This window comes from Acanthisitta chloris, unplaced genomic scaffold, assembly GCF_000695815.1.
Source record: "Acanthisitta chloris isolate BGI_N310 unplaced genomic scaffold, ASM69581v1 scaffold44379, whole genome shotgun sequence".
Lineage (NCBI taxonomy): Eukaryota > Metazoa > Chordata > Aves > Passeriformes > Acanthisittidae > Acanthisitta > Acanthisitta chloris.
In genome coordinates, this window is record NW_008691699.1 from 35,468 (window position 1) to 48,923 (window position 13,456).

Below are 13,456 nucleotides of genomic sequence, written 5' to 3' on the forward strand. Positions count from 1 at the left end.
TAGCCCTTGTGCTTAAAGTAGCCCTGCTAGAAAGAGCCTTCCCCAGCCACAAACCTCAGGGTGGGAATGAAGATACTTGAGATCTGTGCTGGGATGTTGCAAGCAGTCACAGTGCCATAGAAGCAACACAACTTCAGCACTTTGCGCCTGCAATTAGATACTGCTGATAATTAGCACTGAAAACACCACTGATATAAACCACTGCAGTACTCATGTGATTAGTGCTATCACCAGTGTGGGTGAAGTTGAAGATGGGCATTAATATAATCATCTTGTATCTCCTATGGTACTATAAGTTTATGCCCAAACAAGTCAGGAGTTAAACATTAAAATTATAGTCCTTTTGACCCCTGAAATGTCCATCAGTATCAGAGTGCCCAGATAATTTCTATATCACAAATATGATTTGGCAGGATTAAATTTGAAAATAATATCTCAAGGATTTGTTATTAGAAAGGAAAATCTTTGCAGCATACAACAGACCAACAGAAAAGTCTGACTGCTGGGATGAATAATGCATATTGCCTATGGTACTAATTAACCTTGTACTCCAGTAAGATATTATGGAACAATAAGGCTAATTTGAATGTGGCCTGATGCTCTTCCCAATGGCATCTGAAAATCAGTCTTTGGAACATGTAAAATTTGAATTTGTTAAACCGGAAGCCTTTACTCAATAAACTTTCAGGAAGAGTATTTCTTTTTCCTGTGTTCACAGCCCACACTGTTTGCATGCACGTACACAGCACAAAACACAGAAGGGGACTCCACAACCAGAAATGGTCTAGTCTGGCTTTCCATGGGCCCTCACCCATCTGCCAGCAGCATGCAGGCAATAGCAATGTGCCTCCCACTAAATCCCACAATGTAGACTCAGAGGTCCTACAGATATAACTGTAGCATGACTGTTGCTCAGCCTCTGCTTCTCCCCAACCAGAGTAGCAAAATACTTACAGCAAGCTCACTGAAAATGAACACTGGAACTTTAAGCTAATACTTTTATGCCTCCAACCTAAGAGCAAAAGCCTCCCTCTGAAAACACTGACTCTAATTTAGACTGGTCTTGCTTTTCTTGTAAAATGCTCATTTTTCCTGTTAGTCCAAAGCTACACATGTTATTAAACACATATGCCACATTAGAGGCATTGTGTTCTTAGTTGTGTGCACAGTGGGCACAAAGTACAGTAAAAAACAGCTTGCACATACAGATATGACTGAAGACATAGAAGGCATCATGCACACCTTTTGTCTCAGTTTACGGAGCTATGGAATCAGGTTTTCAGACAATACTGCCCAAGTGCTTTATATATCAAGGTCTAATCTAGCATAGTCTTTTACTGGAGAAAAAAAAACCAACAAAACAACAACAGCAAAACAAGCAAAAAAAACCACACGGGGGGAAAAAAACCCAGAGGTCTTGGCCTCTCCAAGCACTCTTCTACTCTGGGAATAGCTGGGAGGACACCAAACCAAACAGTACCCTACAATATTTTGGAAGGGCAGGGTCTGGCAGGGGGCACTGCCCCCCCATCTACCAGTGCACTTAACATGCTACATTCAGAGCCAGTGCGTGACCCACTGTCTTCACCATCAGGATGACACAGCTCTTGTCAATGCCATTAGCCACACTCAGAGCTCAGTCAATAACAGACTCACACAATCATTTCACTTGCCCCCGAGCACCAGATTTCCAGCAGGCAGCCATCCCACACACCCCATGTAGCACACCAGCAAAAACACAACAGGAGATGTCTGACCTGTCTACTGAGTATTGTGTTACCAAATGCATCCAGGATACGAGAGCCCAAAGACATCAACAATGAGGATGCCAAGCGCAGAGTTCTTGCTCAGCTGAGCACATATCACCACAGAAGCAGCTCAGGTAAGGCTTCCTATGATGTACCAAGTCCTGCAAGCAGGGTCAAAGGGCTGCTATGCCATTTTAAACTAATTAGAGTGAGGAGTGACTCAAAACTTCTTCCCTACTCTTTTCAATGGAGCACAGTGCAGAGACACATGGATGAACTTTAGCCTGCATCCCCCTGCATGAGATGAGAAAAAGACAACCAGAAAAAGCCAGAAACTCTGATATTTGGGAGGTTTGGAGGAGATCAGGATCAGGCCCTTTGCTGAGAAATAAGTCTGATCTGACTTACTCAATTACTATGAACTAAATTTCTTTCCTATAGGCTGTGCTCTTCTGGCAGTCAGTGCAACACTTAATAAAGATCTAGGCCAGGAAATCATTTAGTTAACATATTATAAAGGATTATCACCTCCCTCCCACCAAAATCAATGATAAAATCCCCACTGACTGCAGAAAGCAAAAGATTACACTGCAACACATTTCTGCCAGGAAACCTGCAACCAGATGTACCAGATGTATCAGTCTGGCAGCACTACCCTGCAGTAAGGGCTCTCAGTGCTATTTCTGCCAGGCTTGCCAGGGCAGGCACCAACAGGATGGTTTCTTTCTCTCTCTGGTACTAGCTAGACTCACAATCTGGACCAAAATGCCTTTGCACATGAATGATTGATTAAGTCTCTTGAGCATAAGCTTGTCTTCACATCTGCCTGTGTGGGCCCACACTGCTCTGACCCAAGCCATATCTGTAGGCATTATCCCCATCTAAATTCCCCACTGATGGCTTTGCTGAAGGATGCTACTGCTGTCACAAGACAAGAGCAGGTCCTAGCTGCTGTGACACTTCATTTGTCTGGGCAGCAGCATGCCTGGAAGGATGACTGCCCTGTTTTAGTGGAAGTATGCAAGACAATCAAGGCCAGCTAAGCTAACTAGTTTTGACATATTAAATCATGCTTGAACTGTGAGAGCAAAGAAAAATAATGTAAAAGCTCTTCTGAAAAAAAAAAAAGGCTTTACAAATAAATAAATAATATGGGGCAGCCTTGTGCCCAGGAGGGGAGAAAAGCTTTTATCTGAGCCTGACTGAGGACTTTAGGTAGGCAGAGAGATTACTTTGCAAGACAGACACCTGCTTTTTTCTTCAGAGGTTTGTAGCCATTTCCATGCATTTCATTTCTAGAAAGTGTCTCTTGTAAATCACTTGCTGTGGCAGTGAAAGAAAAAACCAGACCTAAAATCAGATATGATTTCACAAGACTGAAATCCCATCACCTGTACACTTACCCCTTACCAGCACTCTCATATGCATGCAAAAGACCTGATCAACATCTTTCTTGGTACTGGAGGGTCCCATGACTGGTTTTTCCACAGTACTCTCTGAGCGTTAAGCCATTTTTACCTCAAATTCCCTCTGCAGGCACTCTGTTCTACACATTTCAGTCTGAAGCAATAATACTCAATCTGCTGCAAGCCAACCATTGCAATGCAGGAAATCCCACCAGCACAGGGTCACAGGGCATCTGTGGACCTTGGCAATTTTCCATGGCATCTCCCCATCATTCTGAACCTCCTCCTCCACCCTGCTGTGAATTTCTTCCAGCAATTAACATGCCCAATTGCCTTGGATTTATACTAATAAAACACTGGCTCCTGTCCCAAGATCCCATCATTGCTAGCGCTTCTTGAACTCACACAGAGCCCCAGCAGTAATGAAGTCCATGGTACTAGCTCTGTCAGTGCCTGGGTTGCAAAGCAGCTGAGAGCTGGGAAGCTCCAACCCACAGGTTGCTTCCGTCGAATTACAAATTAGCACATTCCCCACGCTCTGCAGTAATTAAAAATCTGCCTTTCCAGGCAGCTTTCAAAGGCAATGCTGTGACCTCTGTCACCATTGCAATGGGATGACAGACTGTCCAACTCTGTGTAAGACCTCTAATGCATTATTTGGGGAATTAGTACTGCACCTTGTGACCCTTACAGCCATGCAGAAGGCAGCCACTGCACTTGGTGGATGGTAACCGCGCTCTGAAGTTCAACAAAGATCATGTTGGCTCCCTAGGCAGGCTCGCTATTCAAGTAATACTAGTCACACACATGCAGAGGGACTGGAGAGTCTGCTGGGGCAGGGAATGCTTTTTTCTATCTATGCAGAGGGTCTGGTACTCGATAAAGCTGAGGCTTTGGCAGAGGAAGGGACCTTTGGGCAGCGACGGACTCCTTGGCACAGCTTCCGCACTAGGCAGAGTCTCCAGTTGTTGTGAGAGTGCTTTCTCAGAAAATGTACCTCCAGGCCAAGAGATTTTTTGAAGGGAAGCATCTAATTGAGGTACAAAAGCAAGCCTTTTGCCATGACAACTTCTGTTCAAATTGCAGCTTTAGAGGAATGGTAAGTTTGTTGTTACTTCCCGAGGAATCCACCGATGATCTTACAAGGGTTTTAGGTTAGCCTAAGACCATAAAAAGAGTACATGAGATCAAGGATAGCACTGACACCCAGAGCCCTGGTTCAGGCTCTAGTCTCTGGCTGGCACTGAAAAACTCAATCTCTGACCCAAGGCTGTAATTTATAAAATGGGGAATAGTGACTCTGACCTTGTTCATAAAGTAGATACTTCAAGATTCAACAGAGAAAAGCCCTTTGTATGACCTGGAAATGGTTTTAATAGTCTGTATTAACTATTTCTTTCCTCACACGGAAATACATCTGAAGTGGCAGAAAACCTACTGACGAGCCACTCAAAGCCTACTATGAGGTCTTGGCTCAGGATACACCTCCAAGTCTAACTGCAAGAATGGGCAACATCCCAAACTGGCACTACCTCCAGTGCCACACTGGTCAGGCAAACCTGTCATGGGAGCTGGGCCCACCACCATCACTACCACACTGGGCTGTACAAGAATGCTAGGATGTAGATGAAGATGCCCTGCTCTCCTCTCCCATCCACCCTGCTTCCAGGAATATAACTGTGGGCAGTGTGAGGAGGCATTCAGGTAGGAATAGTCTTGTTTCACTCCCCCAGCCAGTGGGCTTGTCCTGATAATGCCACTGATCGGCAGCTCTTAGAGCCTGAATTTCCAGGGCAAGGGGGGAAGAATTTTCTTTGGCCTTAAATTGCTTCACTGTCATTTACAGTAAGAACGAAGTTCTCATCTTAAATCCCAGTGCTTCAAACTCAGCTGCTTTTTTAAGGACAAATTTATAAGGATAAGAAAGGTATGTGAAAGTAATAAGGGACATCCACAAGCCTGGCATTGTCTCTTTTTTTTTTGTAAAAAAAAATCTCTTTTGGGCAGACAGTTTGGGGTTTATATAACACCTAGCCTCACTCTCTGAGTTTGCTCCAGTATTAACAACTTCATAACTACCCTGAGGGAAATCAAAAATGGAAGCACATCAGTACTATGCTCAATACAATCTTAACTCTGTGTTGTTCTAGCAAAATAGATGGGCATCTCTTTCAACATGAAGAGCAGATTCACCTCTTTCTACAGACATACGTGCTGAAGTCTCTTTGCTCTTATTTCAGTCTGCTGAACACTTACCTTATAAGAGGTACAAGTTTATCCAGCTAAAGAAATAAAATATAAAGCTGCAAACCTGTTCAGACAAGGCACAATTGTAGCCTTTTGTGGAGCCTGGATTTCAACCTCAATGTTAACCCAGAGCAAGTTAAAATGGTCAAGATGTAAAGCATGCAGAGCAAAAAGCTTATTACTGAAATGTGAACACATCATTAACTACCACTAAGTGTTTCTAAATGAGAAACACAAAACTGAAAACCCGAATTATGAGCAAAACAATAATACTACTTCATTTTAATCCCCCATATAAATTAGGTGGAATGAGGGTTCTGACAAACAAGCTCTAGCAGACTCTTGGCAGTTCGAGAGGTTGTAGCCACCCTTCTGCTAAAGATGACCATCCAGGGAGAGTGCCTCCAGGCTGGGGCATCAAGACAAACCCTCCATTGGTCATATCAGCTCATGGGCAGACTACCCAGTTCTGCAGATCCAATAGCAGCTTCCAGCAATGGCACAGAGTGGGCAGGTGGGGGGAGCTATACCTTAAATTAAGGCAGCTAAATTGACTGCATTGCTAAGCAGCATTCATGTACTTTATCCTAAGTATTTCTCCAGAGTCCTTAATTGCTTCTAAAACCCACAATTAATAAGGAAGCTGTTTCCATGCAATTCAAAGTCAAAGGTGGCTATCAAAGGAACCTGTTGGCACCATGGCTAACACCCCTTTTCTCCTGCAGCACCTCTCCCATCCCAAAATTAAACAAATTGCCTAAGCTACCAATGGATACCGTATAGTCAAGAATGATAAAACCAAACAAAGGCATCATTCAAGTAAATATCTGTTCATTATTTGGGAGCAGACTAAAATGCATATCCTAAGATCTGCCCCAAAATATCTTGTGGCCAAGAAGTAAACATGACCTTCAGTTTACACTTCTGGAGGCATTTCCAAACCTTATTTTATTTGCACTGCTCAGTCTATACTCTGTGAGGGGAATAAAGTACTCCTTAACTGTCCTCCTGGAATGTGACTGCACAGCAGCCACACTGCAAAGAACAGTAAGGTCAAGTTGGTCAAAGTAACGGCCTAAAAGCATTGCTGTAGAATGAGGAAAGATCTGCAGTCATTGGGGTTATGAGTGTACAAGGCAGTGCAGAAAGTTACAACTCATTAGCAAAGCATGATGGATTGTATATACACAGACACAGTGCCTCCTATAATGAAGGCAAATATACAGATGCAAAACAAAACAAGGAGAGTAATATTTAATCAGTCCTGTTGCAACACAATTTTGATTTGTGGAAAACATTTCCCTGTTCTCGTTAATTATTTCAGCTGCAGAACAAAATACCTAAATATATACATGCACAAACCTCTCTACAGAATGAAACACATACCCCCCTCCAGTGACAACTGCATTTTGCTGAAATGTAGCATTCAAGCAACTTTCTTTACATTTGAAAAGATAATACATACTGTGTGGCCAAAAACTCAGCTATTCTGACACTGGCTGGTTTTGTGCCTAATTAAAATTAACTAGGCACTTCAGCTCATAATTATATAAACACCTAGCATGCTATACTCCCAGCCAATTTGGTTTTAATCAGAAAAATGCACAAGAAATATGAATGATGGGCAAAGAACTCCCTGGAGGAGCAACTGTATTTCCAAATTCAGTATTCTCCATACACTGAATATTTCCATCAAGGTTCTTCTTGCCATGTAATCACCTCCCAGTAGAACAATTAAAAAGAGATTTTTATTTTTTTATCCCTGGACTTCGCTTGCTTTCCACTCCATTACAAAGGTAAAAGCGCACTTGCCTTATTCACCTGTGTCTCAGCTGGGAAGTATCCCACAAGACAGGCAGGATTTAGCAGCATGCTGTCTTTCTAGCATACATAACAAGGAGTTCAGAGTGATAATTCAACCAACTTGAGGTGGAGAGGCAGGCAAGCAAGTTGTGGAGTGGACAGAAGAAAGGTTGCTCTCCTCCTGTGGCTACATCAGATGCAAAACAAGGAACACTGGCTTTGGAGCAAAAGGCCAAGTTCCAAAATAAGGATACCTGTGCAAGCAGAACATTTCCATTTCCTAGAAATAAGGGGATAGGGAAGTCAATGGCTGAGCTGTTCCATTGTGTCACCCAACAAAATCACACAGTGAATTTGTTAAAAATGTAGGTTTGTTTTTTTTCATTGTGGCATCAGCTATGTGTTTCATTCACAAGTCAGGCCTCTGGGATAGCTGCTGTGCAGACAGAGAAACACAACAGTCATCAAGCACGGCTCTGCCACCACCACCTTTGCAAGCCCTCAGTTGCCTCCCAACCCTCCACAGACGGTACCTTCTGCTACCCACTAGCTGCAGGTCGCTACCTCTGCCTGCTTGCTCCCGCACAGCTGCAAATAAACAATTACCTCTGAATATCCTTCTAATAGATGATCAACAGGGATGCAATCACTGCTCTGGGAAAGTGCCTTCAGATGTCTGCACTGATTGCCTCGCTTTTGGAAGAAGATGAGTAGCTCTGCTTTACCCCCAAATCAACCAGCAACTTAATCAAACAAGAACTGGTTCGGCAGGCAAACTTCTGATCTATGTAAGTCAGCTACCTATGTCAATCAGTTTTAATTATGTTCAGAATAGAAGACCTGTGGACACAAGGTTTTCCGCAGCTTTTGTTTTCTGTAAGAAACTAATTTCTCTTGGTAAGAGCTCAGCTAAATCACAACACAAGTAGTGAACAATCAGCAAAAACATTGTTTTGTAAATGCATTGAGGTAGGTTCAGCAAAGTTGATTAAGAGAAGAATAATCAAACAAACATCACTATTCAAGACAGCAGAAGGGCTCGAATACTCTAGAATTGTTTTTTTAAAAAATACCCAAGTATTTTCTCTGGCAGCAAATCCCTTCTAAAACCAGAAACCATACCCCAACCCATCTTTCCTCCAGCCCTCAGTTTCAATGTTCCTCCTCAGAAGACAGCAAGGGTGAAGAAAGATTTCCCTGAGTTTTCCCCCCATGATTTTGTTCACCGCTAACATCTGTAATCGTGTCCATACCTTCTTGCTGGCTAAAATCAGCTGTCCTCCTTTTGATGTCTCTTCAAGTGGCAGCATGTACCGATTCTCGGAAAGGAGTGTCACAACCTCCTGAACTCATTCCCTGTCTTTTCACTTTGGCTCTCATTCTGCGCAGTTTTTCTTTTCTTCTCTTATTATTTTTTTAAACTCATTTAATTAATTTATTCTTCAGCTCTAAAAGCATCTGAAAAAAAGTCAGCTTCTGCAAATCAATTACACCCACAGTTACCATTCTGCAGCCCCTGGGACACTTAGCAGGCCCTCACCACTGCAAATGTATTTGGGTCTCATTAGCTTAATATGTCAACATCCTCTCCCTTCCAGTAGGCATGGGCTCAACTGCCTTTAAAGGCATAAAAGTAAGGACTTCTTGCTTCTCCCTTAAAACATATTGTGCCAAAGGTGACAAGGAATACAAAGAGAGGTGCCAGAAGGTGCCCTTTTCACAGTATGAGCTTCTTATGCAAATGCCAATAGCTGTGCTATGTACAGTAAGCAACTAAAACTGAAGTTACAATAAAACTCACCTGTGCCAGTGCAGGAAGAAGGAAAGCACAGACAACAATTTATATGCTAAACCCCTAAATGGGTAAAGTCAGAAATATCCATGGCACTACATCAAGTTCTACAGCATCTAAGGATCTGGCCGTCAGCTTTGGTCGAGTGCTGCCAGCTAAGGCAGAGACCACCACTAGGAAGACTTGAAACTGGCCAAACAGACTTGGAAGATGGCATTTTCCTCAAGGATCCATTCACAGACCATCAGTTGAACTGAGGCAAAGCCAATAACCATCAGTCCTTTAGTGGCACCAAATCACCACCCTGGAAACCAGCACAGAAATTCAGCTTTCATTTCTCTTATTCACTAGTACAGCAATTTATTCTTGTGAATAACGAACCTTAACACTGGTCCTTTATAAACACATCCCAACACAGTCACAATTTACCTCTAGATGTCCCTAGCAGTTCCTGATAGATGGGCCATGTTGCCAAAGGAGGTGTAAAAATCCAAGTAGTTTGGGTTCTTTACTGTAACTACAGCCTGCACTAACAGAGAGTGAGCACATTATATAAGGAGATTAGACCGTGTCATATTTACAACCTCAGAGTCCCCAGTGAGAGAAATTGCTCAGCTGTTACTGTCAGTGTCTTCTTCAAACAGGAACCCTGCTGACAAGATGATGAATTCAGAACATTGTTGCCAATTAATGATTTGTAGGCAGAAGGGATTTCAATAGTTCCCATATGTTTGTGAGGATGACTGGGATTTACATCATCACTAATAAAAGAGTGTAGTCTACTCTGTCCAGATGTGACACTAGAGATTAGAAAATGTCATCTTTGCAGTAGGAATTTTAATAAACAAAGCCAGGCTCTTCTGGGTTGAAAATGTTTCCCAGAGCATGGTCACTAATAACCTGCTTATGCCTAAGTGAAAGCAAGCAGGGAGAACTGCTTGCAAGATGCACCCAAGTGATTTACAAACCAAAGGTCAGAAGTTATCTAGGTGTTTGTCAAATCTACACTGCAGAGTGCCAAGATCATCATTATGTCAGCCAGGAGCATGGAGTGCATGAGCATGGAGTGCATTTCCTTAACACCAGTCAGACTGGAAAAAAAATTACAAAGCAGCCTTTACAAACACGTAGGACCTTTCTTGGCGTCACTAGTTCTGCTTATGGGCTGCAAAGTTTAACTTCACTGTCCTAGAAAAAAAATCTCCTCCTTGTGAATATAACAATAACCAAAAAAGAAAGCATTTTACTCACACAGGATATCAGCATGAACTCTATACAGGCTGAACGCAGACCTCCTGAATGACTTAAGGCTGAATGTCTTCTATCTACTGAGCATTTCTGAGCCAACCAGCAGGGAATTTTTGGCATGATGACCTGGGTTAAACACAGGATATCCAAACAGGGCCCTCAAACAGACTTTGCCATCAGCACTCAGGTCCCATTGATTTGGTAATGGAATTTAGGGTTATCCCAAAAAAAAAAGAATTATGGGCTTTAACAGCTCTAGAGCTCCTGCCAAGGGTGCAGCCTGCAGGTGAAGTAAAAGAATAGTTTATGAGAGTGTGCCTTATGACAGAAGCACAAAGGAACACCACCATGAAGTGTCTTTACATTTCCTAATTATGATCACAGGCCTACCCAACACAGTCATAAATTGCAAGGCCAGGCAACTCAGAAAAACAAATTTTAAAAACCCCACCTACACCCCAAAATGGAGAGCAGGACCTCTAATCTCTAAGGTCTTCTGAAAGCAAACCTCAGATTGCTACCTCAACACTACCAGAGATCCAATCACTCTACAGGCACAGTAGCTTGTCAAAGATAGTCTCAGGTTTCTAGTTTAAATCCATAGGTTTTTGTGTTTGTTTTTGCAATCCTTAAGAGTGCTTTGAGAGATTCCATGCTGTTCATGTAGTGTGGGAGAGCAGGATTTGAAAGGTGGCTAATGGATGTACCCCTTTCCTCCAAAAATTCTTACAGGTGGACTGAAGTCAGTATCCAGATGCAGCACCAAATCAGTGCATATTATTTTGTGACATGGTATTTTCAGCCATAATGAAGCAAAACCTTGCTGACCCATGTTCCTCATCTGTGACAGTCTATATTTCTTCAGCTTGGGCTAATGTTGATCTTAATTCCCCCCTTGAACAGTATCATACATCAAGTAAGACTCTTCCCTCTCAAAAAGGAGAAACATCTTTATTGGCACAGGTAAACCAAAAACAAGACAGATTTTGCTGTATTGACTACATCTGTAAAAAAAGGAGACTATCCTGGTCAAAAAGCACACTTCACATGCTGTTAACTAGAGGTTTCTCTAACACAAGCATACGTACATTTTCTCTCCAAGACAACCCTTGAAGAGACTTGAACTACGTAATCTTCAGGGGCACAAGCATTTGACCGAGGACTAAAGGATCAAGGCCACAGTTTGCTTTGGATATGTACTGATCTGTTCTTCACTCCACACTACAAATACCAATAATGAGTGTCTGGAGTGAGGTGAAGAGAAAATGCAACATAGATTTTGGTTGAAGTGGAATCCCTCTGCCTTCCTCACGGCACCTATTACTGTCTATTACTAAGCGGCTGCAAGTACAAGGCAATTAAAACAGGACTGATAACCAACATATAATAATTTTTAAAAAATCAAACTGTATTACAATATTTTTTCTTTACCTTCTCTTTTACACCCAAATCATTTTTAGCCAGTTACATATTTACAATGGAAGGGCAAATTTTACAAGCAAGCATGTAATAAAGCAAACCATGAAATGAGATTATACACTCAGAGTATACTGATGTTCTTTAGAAGCTGAAGGTCTTGAGTTGACCTCTTTTTAGGTCTTGAGCTTTAGATAAACTAGATCTCTTGCACAAGGCCTCTGATGATTCAGGAGACCTACGTTGTCCAGCAACTTAGGAGTCAGCTACTTGTGTGAAAACTTCAGCACGTATGGAAGCATTTTTATCAGTGGGGCTTTAGGTTTAACTATGAACAGCTGAGCACCTTTGTATTAAATTATTTACCAGAGAGGAAAATCAATCAACTCACACCATATCAAATACCCACCCCCCCCCAGAGTGATAAAGAGAGAAAAACATACTCCTTCAAATACAAAAACAAAATGCATCTTGCATAAGGAGATTAACTTCAAACATTCCCTGGTACACCCAAGAAAAACAGAAGCCAAGCTTCTAAAATTCATAAGGAAACCCTGATACTGAGCAAAACTAACATAAGTCTTTAAATAACAGGTAAGACTGCAATTGCGTCATGTACCCAACAGTAGAGTGCTGCAAAGGTAATAGCAGTACGCGAGATTCTCCTTGTTCAGAGCCTTGTAAGCACCAGAAGGACCCGTGCCAAGTGCCACTACATCCAGCCAAGGCCTTTGTATTCATGCTGTAATGGTTATTCGAAGGACCCCAACAGAAGTGAAAACCTGACCCACCACTGTCAACACAACAAGGCATGAAAAATATGGAAGAGAAGAAAGCCAAGACCGTGTATCACCTTGGACACTCAGTATGGCACCCTCCCTGCAAATCCTTACCTTGGCAGGTGTTGTTCTTCTCCTCATACCCTGCCTTGCACAAGCACTTCCCAATGGGCACCAGCCATTCCCCCTCAGCACTGCAGTGCATCTTCGGTGCCTCCTCAGTCACTGAGTGGTTGATGCAGACACCTGACACCTCTAGGAGCTGCGAGGAATCCGCACCCGTGATGGTGTCAGGAAAGTGGGCCAGGTTGCGGATTACTGATGGGCATTTCTTGTAGTACACGCGCACAGAGACCAGGGCAATGCAGGCACCCACGTCCTGGAAAGCGAGGTAAAATCCCTTTTTTGTTAGGGGCCCAACATCTCTCACCTCTGTGTTTAGCTTCATAACTCTATCGCCAAGGTCTAACTCTGTGAAGCTCTCATCAGCAGCAATGGTATCGATCTTGATGTACTGGTTTTCTTTGATGTTCCTCCCATCTTCATCATCTGATTCAAAGTAATACATGTTAAAAGTCTCTTTGCAAGTCCCAAGTCCTCCTGGAAGGCTGTTGCAGTCCCTCAGGGTGAATTTGAGCTCAATGAAGATGCGGGACGCCCCTTCATTAGAGATCCAGCTGGTCAGAAGCCAGTTGTTCTGATTCTGTTCCATTACCTTGCATACTTGGTATGTGTGTATCGGAGCGTAGTTTTCATCCACCTCACCAATTTCTTCCCACTGTATAAAAAGGAAAAGTATTACTTTTTAAAAAAGTTATAGCTCCCACAAATCTTAGCTTTCCCATCTAAGAGCATCTCGGGCTTCAGAGGTTCAGGAGGACTTTTAGGGGGAAAATTTTTAACTGCCAAGCTTTCTGTACCAGAGGCTTGATACATTCCTGACAAAGTCAGATAAAAGATCCTTATTTAAATAGAAAAGGATGCCAGTTAAAACCTTTTGTTTCAGATATTTCAGAA

The 13,456-nt window shown here is 42.6% G+C and overlaps 1 protein-coding gene across 1 annotated transcript; it reads right to left on the minus strand.

The window, feature by feature from the left end:
* Window positions 1–12,424: 12,424 nt before the first annotated feature.
* LOC103809475 (ephrin type-A receptor 5-like) lies at window positions 12,425–13,217 on the minus strand (the record flags this gene model as incomplete). The annotated part of the gene is made up of 1 exon (XM_009082310.1): window positions 12,425–13,217. A coding segment is annotated over one exon (708 nt), but the record flags the coding sequence as incomplete, so codon positions are not given.
* Window positions 13,218–13,456: the final 239 nt, after the last annotated feature.